This window comes from Lemur catta, chromosome 2, assembly GCF_020740605.2.
Source record: "Lemur catta isolate mLemCat1 chromosome 2, mLemCat1.pri, whole genome shotgun sequence".
In the NCBI taxonomy this organism is placed as follows: Eukaryota; Metazoa; Chordata; class Mammalia; order Primates; family Lemuridae; genus Lemur; species Lemur catta.
Genome location: NC_059129.1, coordinates 487,157 through 511,133, shown reverse-complemented (window position 1 = coordinate 511,133; position 23,977 = coordinate 487,157). Strand labels below are relative to the sequence as shown.

General features: G+C 60.0%; 1 protein-coding gene across 1 annotated transcript in view; it reads right to left on the bottom strand.

Annotated features, from left to right (window-relative positions):
- Positions 1 to 5,320: 5,320 nt before the first annotated feature.
- Positions 5,321 to 23,977, bottom strand: part of RAB11FIP3 (RAB11 family interacting protein 3) — a 66,365-nt gene continuing 47,708 nt past the window's right edge. Inside the window, exons 7-15 of the mRNA XM_045540954.1 lie at positions 22,122 to 22,157; positions 16,270 to 16,363; positions 14,851 to 14,954; positions 10,555 to 10,695; positions 7,832 to 7,913; positions 7,033 to 7,170; positions 6,635 to 6,790; positions 6,328 to 6,468; positions 5,321 to 5,626 (exon numbers count right to left, since the gene is read on the bottom strand). Coding sequence (XP_045396910.1) covers positions 5,513 to 5,626; positions 6,328 to 6,468; positions 6,635 to 6,790; positions 7,033 to 7,170; positions 7,832 to 7,913; positions 10,555 to 10,695; positions 14,851 to 14,954; positions 16,270 to 16,363; positions 22,122 to 22,157 — 1,006 coding nt within the window. The 3' untranslated portion in view covers positions 5,321 to 5,512. The remainder of the gene's footprint in view (positions 5,627 to 6,327; positions 6,469 to 6,634; positions 6,791 to 7,032; positions 7,171 to 7,831; positions 7,914 to 10,554; positions 10,696 to 14,850; positions 14,955 to 16,269; positions 16,364 to 22,121; positions 22,158 to 23,977) is intronic.

Sequence of the window (23,977 nt, the reverse complement as noted above, 5' to 3'; positions counted from 1 at the left end):
CGTAGCGTAGCGCTCGGCCGGGGCCCCGCGGCTACGGCGCGCCCGGGGCGCACGCGGCGCTGTGAATCGCGCGCCCGGACTACGGCTCCCACAGGGCCGCGCGCCGCCCAGCGCGAGGCAGGCCGGGAGCGGGGGGCGGTGCCGGGCGCGAGGCAGGCCGGGAGCGGGGGGGCGGTGCCCGGCGCGAGGCAGGCCGGGAACTGTGGTCCTCGGGGCGCCTTCCCGGGCCCGCGCGCCCGCGCTGCTGGGGACCCCGCCGGGCCTATGGCGCAGGGGCCGGGCCTCGGCTCGTAGAGCGCCCTGCGGGCTCCGCCCCGGCCCTTCCGCGTCCTCGAGCCGCTGAGACCCCTTCGCGCCCGGGCGCCTCCAGCCCTCTCCGCGCCGTCTCACACTTGGCTTCCTCAGTTTCCCCAGCGGGACAGTGGTCAAGAGGAGGGATTGTCGCGGGACCCCCTTGGGCGCCTGCAGGGTCACTTGAGCACATCCCTTGTCTAGGCCTGTTTCCCCCTCGGCGACAGAGGGAGGCTGCCAGGGCCGCCAGCCCGGCCGGAAGGAAGGAAGGAAGGAAGCGGATCCCACTCCGGAGGCAGCCGGGGAGGAGGCCGCGCGCGCCCGACCTCTGGTCCGGTCTCAGGCTCTCAGGGAAGCGCCGCTTCCGGGGCAGAGACGCAGCCCGAGCAGGCGCTGGGCGTGCAGCGGCGGGAGGCAGCGAAGCCGGGCAGCCGAGATCCGGGAGAGACGGCTGGGCCCGGTTCTGTGGGGAGATGGAGCAGTTTCACAAGTGGGAAGCGGGCGACATTCACTCCAGGGCCCAGACACTGAGCCAATCTCAGCAAGACCTCAGGGCCAGGGCTCGTGCTCCTGGGAGGACGTTCACGCTCCAGGAAAGCCGGCGAACCAAGGACGGATCTCTGCCTCACTTGCCAGGTGCTGCAGTGGGGACACCTGTGTCCCAGCCTGGGGGCAGCTTCAGCTTTTAGCTGCAGTCAGGACAAGCCGGCTTCCTGAGTGTTCCAAGGTGGCAGGAGATTTACTTCTGTCCTGGGAGGCCTTTGGTGAGGAGGCTTCATTCCCCTGCCTTGGAACACGTCCCCCTGGGCCTGCTGCCCGCTCTGTGGAGACCGGCAGGGCAGCTGTTTGTCCCCAGCCAGGCGTGTCCATACCTGGTAGGGGCACTGCGGGCTGCAGAGAGCTGGCTCTCTGCTCTGTGACTTGGACGAGGCTCTCGGCCCCTGTCCCGTCAAGCTTCCTCCCCTGCACGAAGGGCGACTGGCCAGGTGTGGCTGCAGAAGCACAGTCCAGGGCTGCTCTCAGGGGGCGCTTTGTGACTGCGGCTCCCGTCCCTCCCCAGTCGTTCCTGGGCACCGCCTGGGCTGGCTGTGTCAGGGCTCGTGTGGCTCCGTGGCCAGGGGCCGCTGGTCCAGCCAGTAGAGGGCTCGTGGCCCTGTAACCTCCAACCAGAGAGACAGCTGAAGTTGAGCCTGTTGGTCTGACAGCGGCGGCTCTTGCCAGCTCCCTGCAGAGTGACCAAGGGCTGCCCTGGAGGGGAGAGAGCCCACGCACCCAGCAGACGGCCGCAGGAGGAGCCTTCACGGCTGAGATTTCACCACCCGAGGGGGGAACTGAAGGGAATGGGAAGATGAGACGGGGTCTTTGGTGCCTCTGTGCAATGTGCAGTCACCGGAAAGACTGTGTCACAAGACAGCAGGCATCGCCCAGCCGGGCTGTGCCGCATGCTGCACAGAGAAGGGCCACTACATTGGGGCAGTCAGGGTTGCAAGGGAGAAAGGGTTTCATTCCACAGAGTGCTAAGCCGGGAGACCAGACAGGGGGAATTTCTCAAATGTGCCTCCCTGAGACGGGTTTGGTGGCAAACGATTTAGGGGTGTAGAAATCATCTTGTGTTGAGTCAGTTCCTGGGTTGGGGGCGGTCACAATTCTGGTTGAGCCAGTTTTCAGAAACTACCTTTAGGTTTGGAAAAGGTGATGTTATCTATGGAGAAAGTTAAGAATTTTTGAGAGTCCAGAGCAGCAATTATAGGGAACTAAACGGGACGGTGGCCGCTATTATTGTTATTTTCAGCTAGGCCCCCACCACAGCTTTCACCTTGCACCCCTTTGTTGATTTATAAAGGGCAGTTTCACAGGCGTGAATTTTAAGACTACAGAGCAGAAGTGACTTTGGATTATTGTTGATTGAGCCCTGTCCCTGTGCCTGTGCGGTCCCGGCCCGAGGACACAACCTCACATGAGACAGACCCGAGGAGCTAACACAGGACAGCCCGCCCAGGACGACCAGCCAGCCCGTGCTCTGGAGGCCCGACAGGAAGGCATGATTCCACCTGGAGAAGAGGCTGGGAGGGCCAGACAGGAAGAGCTGAGCAGAGGTGGGAAGTGTCCGTTCTGGCACCCTTGGGGACAGAGCAGTAAACAACGTAGACCCCACTGCCGCTGTGGAGCGCAGACTGCAGAGGAAAGAGCACACGGGGAGGCTGATGGGATGGGCACAGGTGCGTGCCGCGGCCGGCAAGTGGGCTGGCTCACCTCTGACCAAGCTCCGACCGTCCCGGTGGTGCTGTGACTACCTGCTTGTCAGCCGCACATCCCTGGGCCCCGGAGGAGGGCAGCCTACCTGCGGGTAAAATACTGTACACGGGCAAGGTCCCCGGCCAGAGCTTCTGCCCTCCCCTGGGCTTCCTTCTCCAGGTTGCTGGACTCCAGCAGGTAGAGGGGCCAGGGTGCCATCTGGGCAGCGCCATGGGGTCTGGCCAGGCTCAGGGCCACATCCACATGCCAGCGGATCTTCTTCGGGGGGGGGGGGGAAGGGGTGCGGGGCAGAACTGACCACAACTCAATCTTGAGTGTCACGAGCCAACCCGGACATGACCCAGACAGGACCTACCTGGGGGTGCTGGCAGCCCTTTGGCCAGGCCACTGCAAGGTTAGGGGTGGAAGGCCACCTCCCAGGAGGGACATGCTGAGGCTCCCTGAGGGTACAGGGCTCCTCTGAGCAGGTGGGAGGGCAGGAATTTGGCCTTGGACACACCCATACCCCCCGATCTTCTCTTCCATTCTGCCCCATGTAGCATCCAGGACTCCCAGTCCTGACCCTGTGGCCTTCTCTCCTGGCCCGTGGGCGCCCCCTGGGGCCGTGTGGGCTGCCAGGCCTGGGTCCTAAGACTCCCTGGGCCTCGGTTTCTGCATCTGCATGGTTTGCTCCTGCGATGCCTGGGCTGAGTGGCGAACTCTTCAAAGCATGTGTTATGGGGACTTCTGGTCACTTCCCCTTAGAACCTTCTTCCTGCTGTCCCTGTGACGACAGTGGCATCTCAATGCCTGTGGGCTGCCCAGCCTTGCCCTCCAGCCCCCGGAGCCCATCGCCATCCTGGGCCGGTGCCTCCTCGCCTTTGGTGGCATGCTCCGCGTGCCCGCCTCCGACATCACCACCCTGTTCACGTGATGTCCGTCCCTGGGGGCAAGGGCACGGTACCTGTGACCTGTGACACTCAGACAGCCCGTGCTGCCCCTATGCCCAGCCACCTCAGTGTCCCGTCAGCAGCCCTCCTGGGCTGAACTTGGGGACCGAGTCCTGCCGTGACAGGGATGTGTGAGGGCTGCAGGAGAGACAGCAGCCCCCGGAGCCCTGGGCAGAGCACCAGGACTTCAGGGTCCAGACCCTGCCCGGCTCCCACACTGGCCCAGCCTGCAGGTGCAAACCTGGGGCCCCAGCCAGGGTCTCGGCCTGACCAAGCTGCAGAGCTGGTCTCCCGCGGTCTGAGCCCAGAGGAACGATGGCCCCAGATGCCCTGGGGGAGGCCGGGCCAGGCCCAAGGAGCACCCCAAGCCCGCCCTGCCCCTTGGGCCCTCGGAGGAAGACGCCAGCCTCTGTGTGTGCGGTAACAGCTTTAATCAGTGGGGCCCCTCCCCCTCCTGCATTCGGGCGGGAAGAACCATTTCTCGGGACTGAAGCAGGCGCGGTGTGCGGAGGTGCCTGTGTGGTCCCCGCACTGTTCCCAGCAGCTCACGTTTACAGCCGGCACCGCTGCGCGGCAGCAGGACGCGAGCCCACGTCACCAGGCCAGACCTGGGCACAGAGAGGCAGGCTCCAGTATTTATATATTATACATATATATATATATATATATATATTTCATGTGTATACACAGATAGTTTTCTCTCTTGAAAGTATTAAAAAATTGATCAACCTTCAATCTATAAAAAATACCTACTCTACATGATAGAAAAATCTTTCCTCCAAGTTTACACTGATTTACACCCAAGGCTTTCCCCAAAATGTACAATAGGAGGCAACATCCTCAATCCTAGCGTGGAAGGTGGCCGCAGGGTGCAGGGCAGCACACGTGTGCATGCGCAGTGGGGCCTCAGCCCACCTGGGAACGCCCAGGGGCGGGGTGGCACTACTGCCCCTGGGCAGTGGGGTGCCAGGAAGCGCAGGGCGCAGGGCAGGAAGGCCTCCCGCTCTGCCCGGTGTCCCTGGAGACACTTCCCTGCCCCACCCTCCTGCAGAATGCACCCTGCAAAGAACAGCGATTTGCAGAGGAAACGGGGTTCCCGACAGTCGGCTCTGGCCTGGGAAACGCAGACTTCACCCAGGGCAGTGACTGTGCGGAGCGGGTGTGGACTCGGGAGGCCAGGTGAGGCCACACCTGTCGAGAAGCAGCACCTGCACCTGGGAGTCAGGGGGCTGGTGGCATCCACCTTGTCCAGGGAGAGTTCCGCAGTCAGAATGTCAGTCCTGATTTCAGAGAGGAGGGTCCCAATGGCTCCTGCCCAGCCCCCACAGGGGCCAGAGCCCCCAGGGGCAACTGCAGCGAGGGCTGGGCCGTGGCAATGGCCGAGTGGCCTGGAGGACCCTGGACCCAAGGCTGGACTGTGGTGGCCCTGTCAGGCGGGGTGACAGCCTGAGCCGCTCAGGGAGAGCCAGGTGGGGCCACAAGCCAACCACACCCACCCATCCTTCCCACACCGCCACGCCTGGCGTGAGGGCCCGGGGGCCTGTGTGCCATGCGAGCGTGGCCAGGCATGGGCAGCACAGCGTCAGGGTGCGCGTGGCAGGCAGCACCCCCAGTGGGACCCGTCTTCCTTCCTGACAGGGCTGGACAGCAGGAAGAGCCCGGCCCGAGAACCACCCACATCTCCGCACGGAGAGGCCCCGGAGCCCGTCACTGCTGGGCACAAGTGCGGACGTCCACGTCGGGCCGACTCGGGGCTGGGAGGCTCTGGCCCCCAGAAGGTCAGCGCTGACGGAAGGCCCAGCCCACCCTCCCCCGCCGTGGGCCCCAGCCCTGGGGGCTTCCCTTCCCCCCCCTGCCCCCGCCCCTTCCGCAGCCCCAGTCTTCACTGGGCCCAGCCCAGCTGTGGGAGGGCTCCCTGCAAGCTCTGGGCTCAGTTGGCCGTGGGACCTGCTGGTCTCAGCTCCTCATGGTGTGACGGGGCCACCCCAGGGTGCTGGCGGAGTCCTGAATTCAGCCTGGACTGGGCCCTCCTGCCTCTACTTGACCTCCAGGATGGACGGGTTGGTCTCCATGATGGCCACGACGATCCTGTCGATGTAGTCCTGCAGGCGGAAGCTTATTTCCTCCTGCTTCTGAATGGCTTCCATGAGCTGCAGGGACAGCAGGGGCAGACCGTGGTGCGCGAGCCTCAGCACACGGGCCACGGACCGCAGGGCACAGACCACAGCACAGACCACACGCTGCGGCACAGACTACATGCTACAGCACGCAGACATGCCACAGCACAGAGACCACACGCTACAGCACGCAGACCTTATAGCAAGCAGACCACACGCTACAGCACGCAGACCACACGCTACACCACACAGACATGCCACAGCACAGAGACCACATGCTATAGCACGCAGACCTTATAGCAAGCAGACCACACGCTACAGCACGCAGACCACACGCTACAGCACGCAGACATTACAGCAAGTAGACCACACAGTACAGCACACAGACCACACGGTACAGCACACAGACATGCCACAGCACAGAGACCACACGGTACAGCACACAGACATGCCACAGCACAGAGACCACATGCCACAGCACAGAGACCACATGCTACAGCACGCAGACCACACACTACAGCACGCAGACATTACAGCAAGTAGACCACACGGTACAGCACACAGACATGCCACAGCACAGAGACCACATGCCACAGCACAGAGACCACATGCTACAGCACGCAGACCACACACTACAGCACGCAGACCACACGCTACAGCACGTGGACGTGCCACGGCAGACAGACCACAGGCGACAGCCTACAGACAACAGTGCGCAGAGGAGGGTGCGTGACCTCGTCCCGGGAGACGGAGCTGATCTCTGCCGCCAGGGACTCAGAGAAGGCGGTGGAGAAGAGGCTCTTGGCGCCCTGGATGCTGAGGGTTATGATCTGCCCGTTCAGCTCCTCGTTCTGCTCCTTAAGGCTACGGTTGTCCTGGGGGGCACAACAGCGTCACCGCGGGGCCACGGCTCCTGCTGGTGGCTAAGCCCGGGCAGGACCTCCAGCTTGGACACTGGCCCTCCATGTGCTCCCCTTCCCACCCAGCCTCCCGGAAACTTCCACGGGGTGTGAGGGTGCGAGTGGCCCGCACGGGCCGCACCTGCTTCAGCCTGCGGACCTCCTGCTCCAGCTCGCTCTCCCGGGCGCGGCTGTGGTACTCCTGCAGGCCTGCGCTGCTGCTGCGGCCGCGCCGCTGCTCCGCCTCCAGCTTGAAGAGCTGCAGGTGCTCCAGCTGCTTCCGCAGGTCCTCGATCAGCTGCCGGGCAACCGCGGGGTGAGCACCGAGGGCCACTGTCAGCCGTCACTTGGCTCTGGGACCTTGGTGGTCCGGCCACCCTCTCTCGGGAGGACGACACGGTTTTCCAAAGCTGCCATGCACAGCAGCTGTGCCAGGAGTGACCCAGCCACGGGGACAGAGGGCTCCGCGCTGCCGCCCCCAGGAGCAGGCCGCGCCCGGCAGGGGGAGGGCAGAGCAGAGGGCACGGGGCACTCACTCACCTCCTGGGTGGCCTCCTTGTCCCTCTGGAACTGGTGCCTCTCCTGGCTCAGCCTGTCCCCCATCTTCCTCTTATTTGCCTGCTCCTCACTGAGCCGAAGTGTCAACTCTTCAATCTCATCCAGCAACTTCTGCTTCTCCTGCAAAGACAACACCCCTGCATGGACACGTGTCACCTGCCCAACCTGTCTGTCCCCCAGGACCATCCCTCCGTTCCCTGACGCTGGTGTGGTGGCCCCGTGCTCAGAGTGCTGCGGGGCTGTCCTAGCCTTCCCTCCAAGGCCACCCTGCCTCGTGGCTGAGGGGCACGCCTCAGTGGTGGGGAGGCAGAAAGGACCCCTGCAAGGACGGGACCTGACCCCGTGGCTGTGGGGTCCAGCCTGGCTGCTCTGGCTCAGGTGGTCTCGGAACATCCTCCAGTGCTGGAGATTTCCGGAAGACCCTTGGTGAGAAAGCAGGGGAGGGAGACTTCTCAGTGAAGCAGCTGGCACAGGGCGCCCCACGGTGCCCCGGAGGACTGCACTCCCTGGATTCAGACCCTCAGTCTAAGAGGGAACCTCCGGGCCCTGTGGATCCTGAACCCAGGGGGGGACCAGAGGCTGGGCCAGGCCGGTGTCTTCCAGCAAGGGACAGTGACCTGAGCCCTGAGCTGGCCTCGTTCCCTCACACATGGTATAGCTCCCTGGTCAGCAGCCGCCCCACACAGCACACCTGGCCGCTGTGCAAACCTGGCACGTGCCGGCCCCGCCGTGCGGAGAACAGCGGGCCCAGCACCACGGCCGCGGCACGCCGGCAGCTCACCTCCTCCAGGCGCTCGATGCCAGCCTTCAGGCAGGGCATGCAGGACCGCAGCTCGCTGTTCTCCTCGTCCAACTGCTGCAGCCTGGACACAAGGGCAGGGCTGGGGTCCGCTGCCCAGGAGACGGGCCTCCGCAGGGCAAGGAGCGAGTGCCCCAGCACGCCTTGCTAGGCGCTGCCGCATGACCCACAGATGCCCCCAAGTGACCACGGCCAGTCTTTCGGCCCCCACCCAAGCGCTCGAGAGCAAGGCTTTCTGTCATCCACAATGGCTTTTAAATACACTTTGGGTTTGGGGTAATTTTAAGCTCACAGGGCAATCACAGACACAGCGCAGTCTCCGGGGGCCCGCCCAGTTCTGCTGCCCTGCTGCTGCCACGGAGGTGCAGCCAGGACACCCACAATGGGACATGCTGCCGGCCAACAGCACACTCCGCATTTCCCACCCCCGCCCCCACCGTACTCGACTCGGTCCTTGCGTCTCCCACGTCCCTCTGGTCGCGACAAGTCTCCAGGCTCTCCTGCTTTGCCATGACCTTGACATTGTGAGCAGTCCTGGTCACGTAGTTTGTACAACATCCCTCAAACTGTGTTTGTCTGATGTTTTCTTTTTGTTTGTTTTGTTTTGTTTGGAGACAGAGTCTCATTCTGTCACCAGGGCTGGAGTGCAGTGGCCTCATCACAGCTCACGGCTGCCTCCACCTCCTGGGCTCAAGCCATCCTCCTGCCTCAGCCTCCCAAGTAGCTGGGACTACAGATGTGTGCCACCACGCCCGGCTAGTTTTTCTATTTTTTGTAGAGACAGGGTCTCCCTCTTGCTCAGGCTGGTCTCGAACTCCTGAGCACAAATGATCCTCCCACTTGGGCCTCCCGAAGTGTCAGGATTACAGGCGTGAGCCACCGCAGCTGGCCTGACGTTTTCTTGTGACTAGACTGGGTGAGGGGCCTTCTCGTTGCACGTGAGGGCACCTGGCACCGCAGGACTCTCGTCTCCTGGCTCAGGTGTGTCTGCCAGGTGCCCTCTAACAAGTCCCTGCTTTCCCACCCTCTGTCCTCTGGATGCCTGTCACGAGTCTTCTGCCCCATTTGTTTGTACGTCGTCACTGATCTGTGTCACTACAGACTCAGGCACTTTTATGTTATGCTCTGGCCGAGAGTCCAGGAGTGTCCTGACCAGCTTGTTGCTCAGATCATCCCAGTTTTGGTCACTGGGCGCTTTCAGTTGGTCCCTGTGTCCCTTTGACCCACCCCACCAGTGCGTACGTGTGTGTGCTGTTTCACTCTGAGCCCTTCCTTGCTCTCTGGGACTGTAAGATACTCCAGGCTTGGCCCCAGAATCAGCCATTTCTCCAAGGAGCCCTGGTTCCTTTCCGTAGTCCGGCTGTCCTCACCATCCTGTCACCCTGCTGTCCCTTCCAATTCACAGCATCTGCTGTGAGATGGGAACCTCTGGGCAGCACAGCGCTGGCAGAGGGAGGGGACTATTCCTGCTTTGCAGAACCGACAATTAAGCACAGTGGCAGAGCAAATCCACATCCCCCTTGCCCGATGACACCCCGCTGGCCTCTGGTCACCCCAGGAAGCAACAGGAGGCCGAGAGGGGCTAGAATGCAGTGGCACTGATGGGTGCCTGGGGCGGGCAGGAGGTGGCTCAGGAGAGGCAGTGACGCCGAGCTCCACTTGCCCTGCAGGCCTCACGTGCAAGGCAGGACGTCTGACACGGCTGTGCCCCCATCTGTGCCCCACCCCACAGTCCCAGTGGAAAGGTCCCAAAGGAGATGCCACCGGGGGCAGGCGGAGAAGCACACCCGCATCTGGGGCCCACTCACCCGCACTGAGCCCAGGCCAGGGAACACACACTGCCCTGCTGCCCCGGCTCGTGTCCCAGGAGAGAGCCCCACCGCAGCGGCGGGTAAGGAGGCCTCCCTGTCCCGGTGACCCCGGCACAGCTCTCTGACTGCGGTCTCTTCCTGCCACCCACTTCTGAAAACGCCTAGGAGCTCTTCTTAGACAAGGTACGAGTGTATCATCCTACCTTTAAGAGCTGCAGAGGAACACAAGCTAAAGAAGCTGGAATGCTCTCTCATGAGTATTTAAAGCCACTGAAATCTACAAGCAGTGCAGGCTCAGTTAAACTGTGAGAAACAGCTTGTCTCACTCTGAGCCAGCACACAGGAGAGGAGTGCTGGGGAGCAAGGGTCACGCTAGGGTGGGGACCCAGCTTCCTCTGCTAACATGTTTCCGTTACCTGCTGGTGGACACGTTCTACAACCGTGCAGAACCAGCCCTTGCGGGTGCCCCTATAAACCACACCGGGACCTGCGGACACAGACTGTGGGGGTCGCCCGGGCAGCACCGTGCTGCTTTGCCCTTCGTGCCTTCAGGGTGCATGTCACTGCAGCAGACAGCGTGGTCACTCCCCTCCTCGCCTCGTGTTTCCCACTTTCTGTGACTCCTCTAAGCCTTCTGCCTCCAGATGAGCATAAAAGTAATTTTGAAAAGTTCCCTTGAAAAAAGCCTGTGGCTATTTCGATAGGGAAACACCAACAGGACAGACATTTGGGGAAGCTGACGCCCACACAGGGCCAAGTCTTTGAACCCAGATCTGTGGCCTTTAGGAGAGTTTTAAGCATTTATCCACATAGGTTTTTCCATTTTCCCAGAATTAAGTTTATCCCTAGAGGATGCACCCCTGGGGGTGGCTGCCTTGGAGGGCCACGCCCTACCTGGCCTGCAGGTTCTCGATCTCGATACTCTTCTCTCTCTCCAGCCTGCACAGGAGCTCCTTCTGCCTCCGGGTCTCCTCCAGGACCACCTCGCAGGCTCGCAGCTCCTGCTCCTTCAGCTGCTCCTCCAGGGCGTTGGCTCTGGGAAGGCAGAGGGGAGGGGATGAGCCTGCCGAGGCCCTGGGGTGTGCGGCGGCTCCGGCTTCATCCTGTCCCCACCTGTGCCCAGGGCAGCACCAGGACTGGGGAGAGCACAGCCTCCACGGGGGTGGGGGGAGGACAGGGAGGGCGTCCCAGAGCCTGGTCGGGCAGCTCTGAAGCAGGGCACACGCCTCCCAAATGGCCTTGGGCCCCCACGATGAAGGCGCCGGAGTGGCAGGGACAGTCTCCCTGCCCCCTGCCCCCCCCGACACCCACAGGCGCCGTTTGCCCCTGGCGTGGGGTGTGGACAGAAGCTCTGCCCGAGGGCCCCAAGCCTGCCAGGTGCCCACCCCTGCGGCACTTTTCACTGACACCAGCGCCACCTGCAGCCACCAAACACGACGAGCAGCTCAGAGGCCAGAAAGCACCGGGATCCAAGGTCCACAGTCCCTTCCAGAAAGTGAACACGTGATCCAATACGCAGAACTCGGCAGCTGGACGCCAGGGTTCCGCAGTGTGCCGAGGGGCTGGTCTGTGCTTCGGCTGCAGCACGAGCAGCTCACAACCCATCTCCCAACGGCACACACAAGGCTCCCAGGTCCCGCTGGGGCCACACCACACCAAGGCCAGGTCTGGCATTGGCTGCTGGGCACATCTGGGCCCCAGAGGCTGCCATGGGGCCACGGCTGGAGGGGGTCCACTCTGCTCCCAGGCCCCTCCAGCCTGGGGACCTGCGTATGTGGACCAGCCCCATCCGGGTCACCTCATAGCAGAGTAGGGAGGGTGTCAGTGAGACCATGGGGAAAAGGGAACACTCCCGAGAAGGCCCTGAAACCGTGGCCCCTTCCTGGACCATCAAAACCCCCTGCAGGAGACAGGACTTGATTATCCCCGGGAGAAGGGCCACAGGCCCAGCCCATGGACGTGGCAGAGCCCAGGTCTTCAAGCCCTGTCTGTGCACACGGAGCCTCACACCTAAGAGCGAACGGACGGCCAAAGCCAGCAGACACAGAGGGACGCTTCTAACGCCAAGTGGCCAGAGCAGACATAAAAGCCCGTGCTTCTCCTGTGTGCGGTTCCTTACTTTCTGCAGCCCACATTTTTTCTTCTTTTACATATTCATTTTCTGAAGACATCCCCGGATAGTACCTGGACAAGGGTACATAGTAGCCAAGTTCTCTGAGATGGGGTGTCTGGAGATGTGTTTGTTCTCCCCATCCCCGCCTCCAGGTACGGTGTAGCTGCGGTGTAGCTGCGTGTAACATGCTAGGTCCGAAGTCGGGGTCCCTGAGAATTTGAAGACTTGCTCGGGTAGCTCCCACCCCAGAGCAGACAAGGAAGCACATCGTGCGAGAAACAGCAGGGAGAAGCCTGTAACTAACATTCTCAGAGAGCTGAGACAGCACATCTGTGAGTGAAAGCAGTATGTCGTAGAACGGATAATTAACAAAAAGTACCACTTAAAAATTAAAAGCATGAGAAGAACAATTTAAAAATCCAGTATAAGAGTTGAAGCAGAAAATTTAGGATATTCTGTGGGAAAAGAACATAAAGACAAAGAGATTGAGAAAGTAAAAGAAACTGCGAGGGAAGGTCCAGAAGTCACTGTGTGACCAGGAACAGACGGACAGGAGAGACTGCACAGAGAGGTAGTCCGGAAATCTTCCTGAAGCCGAAGGACACGCTTTCCAGATTTAAAGGCTGACAACGGGGTGCACAGCACAGAAAACAGCAGAAGATGCTCGCTGAGTACCCAGGTGGGACGCACAGCTGACACAGGGAACAGCAGCAACTGGAGCAGCCTGGGGTGGGAGCTACCGGAGCAAGTCTTCAAATTCTCAGGGACCCCGACTTCGGACCTAGCATGTTACACGCAGCTACACTGTACCTGGAGGCGGGGATGGGGAGAACAAACACATCTCCAGACACCCCATCTCAGAGAACTTGGCTACTATGTACCCTTGTCCAGGTACTATACGGGGATGTCTTCAGAAAATGAATATGTAAAAGAAGAAAAAATGTGGGCTCCAGAAAGTAAGGAACCGCACAAAGGAGAAGCCACACGGAATTCCTAGGATGGTGAACGCTGGAAACCGTGCAGCAGGGCTAGAGAGCAGCCAGCTCAGAGTGGGGCAGACACTGGAAATCGGGGAACACCAAGAAACAGCAGCATAAGCATGTTGCTCAGGAGAACTGAGTGGCTGAGCCTGGGGCTGAGGCCTGCCAGGGGCTGGTAGGAAGCAGAAACACAGATGTCACGCCACACGCACACGGATAACCGACAGACACACACCAGACTAGAGACTCTACAACAGAATCTCGGCCTTCAGCTCAAGAAGACACGGAGACATCAGCAACGGTCTCTGGAGACGCAACACGTACGCAGCGCACCACTGGGCCCCAAGCCCTTCGTGGATGTGGCCGGCACCTCCTGCGGCTCTGCAGCGGGGGCTCGTGGCAGGCCCTGCCCGGGGGGAATCCCAGAGACTGGGCAGCGGCCAAGCCCAGGGTCTCCCCTCCACAGGAGACTAGTTCTCGCTCTGTTAAAACGTGCAAGTTATGCCTACAACACGATGCATTCTACGTTCACAGGGCAGACACCTCCTGCAGCTGAAGGACGGGTCATGAACGTTAATTTGCAGCATGGTAACACCGAGGCAGAAGTCAAATGTCCGGGGTGGCAGCAGTGCCTGGGTCACACTGCGAATGCCCTGCTGCCGACACAAGTGCATGTGGGCCTGTGTCCAGCACTGTCCAGAGCTCTGCGTCCAGCTGCTCAGGGACAGGACGAGGAAGCTGAGGCGCAGAAGGTCTGAGCCCTGGCTGGAGGCTGCGGAGGAGCCAGGAGGTCGCCCAGGCAGCCAGGCCAGGACAGAGGCTCAGAGGGAAGAACCCCTTGTGCAGGCCCCACAAGTGCCTCTCGGGCCTCCCTGCTGCCTCTGCCCCCAGAGGGCTGTGTGTGCTCCCACCACGCCCAACTCCCTGGGACACACCTGCAGAGCTGACTCCCCTGGGCCAGGCCCATCTCACTCCGCACCTGAAATGTCCCTGCACACTGGTGCTGGTCTGAAACTCACACGGCGCTCTAAGAAAGGTCTGCAAACCCGGACCGGCAAAAGCAGCTCCACCCTCTCCCTCCCAGCACGGCAGTTACACGGCTTCCTCCTCGGCACTCCGGCCCAGTGGTGATCGGGCTGCCCCTTCTGTCACTGCTGTAGCAGTTTCCACTCATTTCATTCTCTGCCGTTAAGAACCTCTACAACCTCCACTCTTCAAGCACGGATCCGGCCCCTGCGCAGACACCGGTACCATCCCTGCTCCTCTGGTGCACAGGCCCGGGCTGCCCCTCACACCCAGGGCCTCCACCTGCCATCGGAGGCCCGGGGCAATCGCCTGAGCTCCCTGAGCCTCGGTTTCCTCATCTGTGAAACGCAGACGGCAGCAGTACCCACCCCCCAAGGACAGTGTGAGGATGGGTGGGATCAGGTCACAGAGCAGATGCCCCTCCAGGGACAAGTGCCCCAGCTGGGAGTGTTTCCTCAGGATGGGTCGATGGGGCTCAGACACGGGGCTGCACGCTGGAGGGCCCCGATGGTGACTGCCAACTAGCTGCAGGGGGACCTCCAGCCCGTCCTGTGCAGACTCCCAAGGTCCCCAGAGAACAGGCCAGGAGAGGCTCTGGGCACGGCACACCCAGCAGTGTGACGAGGAGCACGATGTCTCCTTGTGGCTTCATGCCACACCTCCCCAACTGCTTGTGGGCCAAGCATCAAGTCCTGTGTCCCTCTGCTGCCAGCCCCCTGCTTCTGCGTGGGTGCAGGTGTCAGCTGTTCCTGGGATGTGAGGCAGTGCCGTCCCTTGGCTTCTCCTCTAGGCCACCCGCCAGGCCACCCGCCACTGCCAGCACAGAACAGATGGGCAGCTCCAGGTGAGAGCCACACACTGCGCCGTGGCCGCCACCTGCTCTGTGCAGCACAGAGACTCAAATGGGCATGAGAGCGGCACGGTGACAGGAGCCACAGATCCCCGGTCCCCGCCCTGGCTCACCTGTGCACCAGGTGCAGGTTCCCCGCCCCGGCTCACCTGTGCACCAGGTGCAGGTTCCCCGCCCCGGCTCACCTGTGTACCAGCTGCAGGTTCCCCGCCCCTGCTCACCTGTGCACCAGCTGCAGGTTCTCCTGCCGCAGACGGCTGTGCTGCTCACCCGTGGCCACGGTGTCCTTCTCCAGCTCCAACACTCGCCTTTCCAGGAAGACGACCTTGGCAACGAGAGCACAGCTTGAGGGTCAAGCAGAAGGAAGCGGAGGCTGTGCCCAGGGAGCCCCCTAGAAGGCGGCACTGGCACAGAATCGGACCCGCCTGGCTGAGCTGAGGTTGGGTCTAACTCATTTTTGGAGACTGTCCCATAAGCCCCCTGAAGTGTGGCTCCCCAGGGAATGACGGCTTGGGGAGCAACGTCACTGGACAGCTCAAGTGCTCACATCACCGGGAGTGCTGAGGCCTAGGGGCAGAAGAGGCCCTGTGGGCTAAAGCTCACCTGGGGCCGCGAGGCCCAGGCCCCAGTCCACACCCAGGTGGGGGCCCAGCTCGGCAGACCCAGCCACAGAGGCAGCCATGTGCCCGTGGCTATGAGGGACAGAAAGGCCCAGGACTCAGTCCTTCCCTCAGGGAGCTTGCATCAAATGAGACAGACACCCACCAAGTGGGAGGAAGAGTGAAGGCAAGCAGAGGAAGGCAGAGTGTGAGAGGACAGATGTCACAGGGAAGGGGTTACAGCGGGAAGTGAGACAGGGCTGAAGAAGGAGGCAGGGGGGTGTAGGAGGTGGGGGGGTGCAGGAGGAGGTGGGGGGGTGCAGGAGGTGGGGGGGTGCAGGAGGAGGTGGGGGTGCAGGAGGAAGCAGGGGGTACAGGAGTCAGGGGGGTGCAGAAGGAGGCAGGGGGGTGCAGGAGGAGGCATGGGGGTGCAGGAGGAGGTGGGGGGGTTGCTGCCACCCTCCCTTCCTGGGGGTCGAGTGGTTCCCTGAGAAGCAGGGCCGTTACCACAGAGGCTGCCCTGCCTCCAGGTGTCATCCACTTGAGCAAAGCTCAGGGAAGAGCCCACTGCTTATGTTGGTGGCTCTGCCTCCCCTGCAGGCCAAGACCCTCATCTCCCACCCCTGCAGGCTCAGACCCTGCCTCCAAGGGCCTGGTGAGCTGAATCTCTGGGGTCCCCAGGATGCTGCCAGCATCAGCTGCCCTCCTGAACTGACTCGGGGAACGCAGGGTCACACACGCTAGAGGTGCCTCTCGCGGCCGTTCCCGCTGCCTCTTCACGTATGACACAAAGGGCTCCTGTTTTATCCCAGGGCCGCTACACCCTCGGGGAAGCTTGCCAGGGAACGTCAGGGCTGGACGGGTGGTCTCACTGGCCCTGTGGCCCCACTGCCACCCCTGCTGTGCTGTCCTAGTAAGGGTCACCCGACGCTGTTCTCGGCTCACAGGGCGGCACATCTGGCCAAGCTGCCCAGACAGTGGCTGTGTCCTCTCCAAGCTGCTCTCTGCCACCTACGGGGGCCTCCAGCCGTCTGGGCCTACCTTGTCAGCAATGTCCTCCTCCGGGCCCTCCGCCAGCTCGGTGGCAGGGTCCTCTAGGGCCTCCATGGTCAGGGCCCCCGACTGGTGCAGGTACCTATGGAAAAGAAACAGCAGCAGAGGAAAGGGGAAAAACCAAAGGACAAGTTCTTTAAACACGAGTATTTCCAGATCAATCTGAAAAGCAGACGACAGCATCGTGTGGGTTCGGGCCCTCCCCTGCTCTGCCGAGGTCACCTCCCAATCAAAGCACTAAATAAGCGGGTGTCCCGGGCCAGAAGCCATTACCAAGGGGCTGGGAGCGAGCAGTTCCCACTCTGTGGCCCAGGTTCTCCTGGCGCTCTTTGGAGCCTGATGTGGAACACGACCTTGCTCCGCGCCAGCTGATGGGACGAGGGTACTTGGTACTCGGGTGCAATAAAACAATGTCGCTCTTCACCGCAATACGGATTGGTCTCGTCTTCCACCAGAGGCCCATGAAACATTGATTCAGGATCTTGGCTTCTGCACACATCACCTCTGCACACTCCCGATGTCGGACTTTCAAAGGTACTCCCGTGGCAGTGACAGCAAGGGACCGAGGAACAGGTGGACCCCAGAAGCCTCGCTCAGGGTCACACTCAGAGCCCAGTCCCCCATGCTGGGGAAGCACACGGGCACCCATGTGCTCTGCGGGCCACGTGACCCTGCAGTCTTGCGTAAGCCCCCAGGGCCCCACATGCTGCAGCCCCAGGGCAGGAGCTGCTCCTCAGCTGTTGGTGCCTTAGCAGGTGGTTCCTAGTTACCCCAAGTTTAAACTAACGTCACTAGTGGTGGCAAATCTATATCCACCCTAATTTGCCTGGAGTACATAAAGCTCTCCGAGTGTCTGTATAGAAGTGCTAACAGCAAGTGTGCACCCTGAGTTTCTTTTTCTTTCTTCCTTTTTTTTAAAGACAGAGTCTCACTCTGTCACCCGGGCTAGAGTGCAGTGGCGTGACCATAGCTCACAGCAACCTCAAACTCCTGGGGGCTCAAGGGATCCTCCTGCCTCAGCCCCCAAGTAGCTGGGACTAGAGGTGTGCACCACTGTGCTGGGCTTATTTTTCTATTTTTACTAGAGACGAGGTCTCGCTCTTACTTGGGCTGGTCTTGAACTCTTGAGCTCAAGCAATCCTCCCGCCTCAGCCTCTGAGAGTGTTAGGATGACAGGCGTGAGCCACCGCACCAGGCCACGTTTGGTTTCTTACCAGATCCTGGGAGCCTCAGGACCGAACCAGGCTCCTCGCTGCACAGCCTTATGCTCAGAGCTGTGTGACCCCGAGACAGCATGGACCCTCCCCAAGCCTCCCTCTCCTACGACATGGGGGTCTGCAGGCAACTGTGAGGTTTAAACAGGGTCATGCACATAAACAGCTTCGCTAAGGACAAAGCATAAAGTAAGAACTCAATAAAATGCTAACAAAAATTACATGGAAAATTTCTACATTATCAAATATATGAAGTTCTATTTCCTTTTTAGTACCAACGGAGCTTATACATTTACTCTTTTTTTTTCTATAAATGTTCCAAGGGGGAGGGAACAAAGGGCATCTCCTCCCCTGGGGCTGCAGCTCCCCTGAGTGCACTCGGGACACACGGAGGCTGCTCTGGGGCTTTGTCCGTGGATCTCGCCACATTCTCAAAAGGTGCTGATGACGGACGTGTTCTTGGCCAACTGCTGCTCTTTTTTTCCCTTTCTTTTTTGTGACAGAGTCTCACTCTATTGCCGGGGCTGGAGTGCCGTGGCGTCAGCCTAGCTCACAGCAACCTCACACTCTTGGGCTCAAGCGATCCTCCTGCCTCAGCCTCCTGAGTAGCTGGAACTACAGGCACCATCACCACACCTGGCTAAGTTTTCTATTTTTTTGTATAGACAGGGTCTTGCTTTTGCTCAGGCTGGTCTTGAATTCCTGACCTCAAGCAATTTTCCTGCGTCGGCCTCCCAGATTACGGACGTGAGCCACTGCAGCTGGCCCACTGCTGCTCTTAAGCACCTGTGGCCTTGACTCCAAACATGATGCCACCCCCAGGGCAGGAAGCTGCCTACCCCAGACCCCAGAGGCCACCCTGAGGAGGGGCTGTGGCCTGGGCCCTATCACCCCTTCTGCACCTTACTAGAGGCTGAGGTGCTTCCGAGGGCTGACCCAAGGACGGGAGGACGTGCCCATCCCTAAGCACCCAGCACGCGGCCTTGGCACGTGGCCACCCAGGATGCAACTGAAAGTTCTCGGAATGGTGAGCTGGGGGATGTTCATATAAACCCATCAGAAAGGGAGAGCTCTTCAGCCATCCACCCCCACTTGGGAGACCCTCCCCCCAAGGAGAGGGAGCTGTGGAAATGCCTAATCCACCCAGAGGGAGGCAGGGAAAGTCTGGCAGGTGAACAAGGCACTAGGACCCCTGAGACTTGCCTTCCACCCCAGGGACAGGGCTGGGGGCCCCCCGGTGCCTCCTCCTGTCCCGGCTAGGGCCAGCTCTGCCAGGAGCCCTGGGCTCCCTACACCCACAGCTGACCTGGGAGGGCCACTTCCATCCCACAGGCAGGGAGGAACAGGGCTCAGAGAGGCTGGGGACGTAGTCGGGTCACAGAAGCTACAACCGGTGACCGCAAAGCCCACCGTCACAGCAACAATGCACACGCAAAGGGCTGAAAACTACAAAAAGTGAATTATGACAGTTATTTCGTGTTTCCTTAGAATTCTGGTGGCGGATTTGGGGCAAAACGGCAGCAGATTACAATTAAATTCTAGAGAGTGTTTCAAAGGAACAAGCGGACACAAAGCCCCAACAGCCAGCCCCAGGGTCTGTCCACGCCGCAGGCCTCCGGCCGCATGGCGATGACTCAGCCGGGTTTTTACCTTCCTTCCACCAGCTGTAGCCTGTCTGGGGTAAGGTCTGGGTGGGAGTGAGAAGGACGGTGGTGCTGAAACAGCACCTGAAGTGTCCTGGGAATTCTTAGCCTCTTCCTAAGAGCCTGATCCTTCTCTAAAAGGGTGTGAGCGAGAAAAACCACCAGAAGAGGTGGGGTGATGACAGTCTCCCTCTAGAGCCTGAGCCCTTGAGAGGCCGGGAAACAGAAAGCAAGGGGTTTCCGTCCTCAAGGCCACACAGCAGAAGAGGAGATGGCACCGGACACTGGGCAGCAGAGGACGAGGGACATGCGGACCAGAGAGCCCAGCAGAACTGGAACCTGAGCGCACGGAGGACAAGATGCACGTGGACGGAGGCCGTGCGAGGACCGTCGGCGCCACACTGGAGACCAGGGTGGGGAGGCCCCGACACACGGCCACAAGCAAGACAGGAAACTGGGAAGCCAGTGGTGGGCAGGCCCAGCACAGGGGCGCCAGCTGCCGGGCAGGACTCTGGCTGGAGAAGGGACCTGGGCCCGTCAGCCACACGCCCACCGCGGGCCACCCGCTGGCTGTGGCTGCTCACTCCAACACGACAGCACCCCCAGACACCTGAGGGGAAACCTCTGACAGGGAGCACGGGGCCCACAGGGAACTCGGGGGACAGAGACAGGGGAAGGCTTCAAAGACATGCAGGGCTTCAGTGCTCGGCTGCCGTGAAAAAGAAAATGCAGTGGGTTTTCTTGAGACAGGGCCTCACTCTGTTGCCTGGGCTTGAGTACAGTGGCGTCCTCACAGCTCACAGCAAACTCACACTCCTGGGCTCAAGCAATCCTCCCACCTCAGCCTCCCGAGTAGCTGGGACTACAGGTGTGTGTCACCATGCCTGGCTAATTTTTAAATTTTTTTGTTTTTTTTTTAATTTTTCCCCATGCTCACCTCAAACTCCAGGCCTCAAGCGATCCTCCCACCTTGGCTCCCAGAGTGCTAGGATGACAGCATGAGCCACCACGCCCAGCCAAGAAAATAATTTTTTTTTTTTTTTTTTTTTTTTTTTTGAGACAGAGTCTCGTTTTGTTGCCCGGGCTAGAGTGCCGTGGCGTCAGCCTCGCTCACAGCAACCTCAGACTCCTGGGCTCAAGCAATCCTCCTGCCTCAGCCTCCCGAGTAGCTGGGACTACAGGCATACGCCACCATGCCCGGCTAATTTTTTCCAGATATATTTTTTAGTTGTCCAGATAATTTCTTTCTATTTTTAGTAGAGACGGGGTCTTGCTCTTGCTCAGGCTGGTCTCGAACTCCTGACTTCAAGCGATCCTCCCACCTCGGCCTCCCAGAATGCTGGGATTACAGGCGTGAGCTACCGCGCCCGGCCTAGAAAATAATTTTTTAAAAACTGTACAGGAGGCGCAAAAGGCAGAGCTGGGACCCTGTCCCCAAAGGTGACGAAAGCAGCAGGAGGGTCCCCCTGCGCCCTGGCACCGGCCACATGAGGAGCTCCAGAAAGAGGGAAGAGAAGGCACGAAACTGTCAAAGACACAGGTCAAGAAAAGTTCCAGAATTAAGGGGCACCAGCTTCCAGAGGCAAAAGACACGTTCTTCGTTTTGCCCAGCAAAATTAATGAAAAACAAGGACTGGAAACAACATTCATCATAAAATTTCTGAACTTTAAGGACAAAGAAATCATTTTAAAAGCTTCCAGCAAGCTGAGTGTGGCGGCACACGCCTGCAGTCCCAGCGACCGGGGGGCTGAGGCAGGAGGATCACTCGAGCCCAGGAGGCTCAGGGCTACAGTGCCCCATGATCGTGCCCAAGAGTCGCCACTGCGCTCCAGCCTGGCCACACAGTGACCGACTAAAAAAAAAAAAAAAAAAAAAAAAATCCAGGGAGGGAAAAATAGTCACAAAGAAAGCAAATCAGAAGGCATTAAACCTCTCAGTAGCAACTCGAGCACTAGGAGAGAATGAACAATGCCTTCAAAAAGTCTAAAGGAAAATTATTTACGATCCGGAATTCCAATCCAAAATATAAAAGTAAAGTAACTACCAAAGTCTCAAAAAATGTGTCCCCTGGGGTACTGCTTTTCTCAAGAGGCGCAGGAAGATGTTCCAGACAAAACATGGAGGGAAACCCAAGAGGGCAGACGAGGGACCAGGGAGCTGGATGATCCAACCCAACACAAGGCAGCTCGGGGGGTGGGGGAGACACACCCAGGACCACAGCCGTGAGGCCTGAACAGCACCCTGTGCAAAGGGGTGGAAAGGAACGTTCCAGAACAAGCCAGAGCGGCATCTCGTGCCCTGCTGCAGTGACTCGAGGTGAAGCAGGTGAAGGCGTGGGGAGGCCATGGCCACTTCAGAGCGGCATGCCTCGTCCCAGAACGGGCGTGTGGCGAGTGGGCGCACAGCTCCCTGCAGGGCGCGGCCCCTGGCAGGCCGAGGATGCTTGTTTGGTGACACCCGGCAGGGGCGGGAGGGAAAGGTGCGCAGCCCCTCCCGCGGCAGGAAGCCTGCAGACCCTCCACAGCAGCAGATGAGCAAACGGTCCTGAGGCATCGGAGTCAGGCCTGGCCCGTCAACTGCGACTCCCCTTGGGAAGCACAGAGGATGGGGAGGGTGCAGGTGTGGTGGGGGCCCTGGGCCCCTTGCTGGGCCTCCCCCCGCCGGGGCTAACCCACAGCAGACACTTGGGTGGGCGGCCTCGTCCAGGCCTTGCAGCTGACGCACAACGAAACCGCACGCACGCCAAAAGCTTTCAACACACGCCTCCTGGTCCCAGGTCTGGGTCCAAATCCACAGCCCTGGAAATTCTTGTCACAGCCCATTCCCTCAAAATGCTCAGTCCCAATCCATGAAAAGAAACTTTTAAAAGTTTTTTAAAAATGCCTTGGAAAGGAATATTTTGTAAAATGACTTTTTAAAAACTATGGTGAGTCATACATTTCAGAAGAATATTTTTCGATCAGTAACCAAGGATCTACCTACCTTGCCACCTTCTTGCTGGATAGCCGCTTTGCTGGGCTGCGCAAAAACCAAAATAAACAGGAAAATCGTGTCAGAGCACAGTGAGGAACAGGAGGAGACAGGAAGCTCGGGCTAAAGAGATAGGGGTCGGGGTCGGGGACGGGGGCGGGGTGGCTTCTCCATGCTCAGGCGTGCAGCTCCCCTCCCCCCGGCAGGCTCCATGCACAGAAAGCCACTCAGCACACGGGCGAGGACACGGCACAGCACCAGGGCTCAGTCAAGGCCTCTGCCAAGTCTCACTGCTCCATCCCCCTAAGAAATTTCCAGAGGAGGCCACACCAGACCTCAATTCGGAGGCCGACCCCAATGCCTAAACCCGCCAGGTGGCTGCACCAGGTTTGAGCCATCAGCTGCTACGTCCCAGATGCTTCTGAAGCGATGTTACCCCGCAAACGCTTGGCCAACAGACGCCCCCACGTGAAACCGGACACGGGCTCATCTGTGGCAGGAAAGTTTGTCGTTCGTTCCAGCTCAGGTGCTGATACTTCATGCTGCCAACATTTGCCAGCATTTTCCTGCTGCCAGTTCAGGTCAGTAATGTGGCTAATTTCAGCCTGTCTGACTCAGCCACCTGCTGCAGCAGAAAGGGCCAAACTCACCTTCTCGCTCATTTCCGAATTCCGGTGTTTTATATTTCCCAATTTAACTGCTAAACTATTGGCCTCAACCTGCAAGAAGACACACTCATCTCCCCAAGCACGAGAACCATCCCTGCTCTTGAACTCGCAGGAGCCAGACAGGCCACCTTCCTCCTCCGCTTCCTCAACCTGGACACACCTAGGACTCTCTCTCGGGGACCAGGCAGAAACCCTGTGGGGAGAGACACGCTGTGCCCGTCACCAGCGTATTGCCTCTCGGCCCCAGCTCCTCCTTTCGACTCGCTGTGTGGAGGTGCAGTCGGGCCCCCCGAGTCTGTCTCCTCCGTGTGCTGCCCTCGGAGGCTGCTGGACGGAGACCTGCCGAGAAGAAGGCTTGGCCTCCTGGCTCCAGGGTACTCCCGGCAGGGTCCTGCAACACACACAGCCTCCCCGTGGCTGCCCTAGCGCCAGCTCCCGGGCAGTTCTGCAGGGCAGTGCCAGAGGGCGGTTGTTCCAGCAAGCTCTAGGTGAGACCAGCAAGTCTTAGCACAGCACCACGGCGATGTCTCTGCCACCCAGGGTGCCACAGCTGAGCCGTCCCCAGCAGGCCCGGGGCAGCCTGGGTGGGGGTGGCTCTCTTGGGGGGGTGGCTCCCCGCAGCCCTCGGGGCAGGGGCTGCTGCTCTGTGTCCGCAGAGCTCTCTTAGCTCGTCCTGGCCGACCCTCTCTAGTCCGGTCCTGCGGTTCTTTGCCTCACACTCTCCTATTCACCTTACGCTGCGGCTCCTCTTCTGACGGGCCCCTGACTAAAAACGTGCATTTTAATACAAATCTAATTTTATCCTAGTATCACTGACACTCCCTAAAACCAACAGGACAGGACAGACTGGCCACTCAGTTCACCTACTGACCTCTCAGGGACCGGGCGGCCATCCTGTGACAGGGACTGCAGCTGGACAGACTCTGGGCAGAGCAAAGCAGTGTCTCAGTTTCCACACAGTGTTTGCTGTGACAGGGGACCCGGGTGCCCGGAAACCACGGCCCCCGCTGGTGTGCTCTGCGGCTCACCAGGCAGGCACCACATGTGACATCACAGCTGCTGTGCCCAGTCTGCAGGACTGAGTCACCTTTTACCGTCCACCAAGCATGACCAAGTAAGGTTTTTTAGGCAATTCCATGGAAACCAGGAGGCAAGATTCGAATTTCCTTAACTGAGTGTTTCGGGAGACATTTCCTGAGA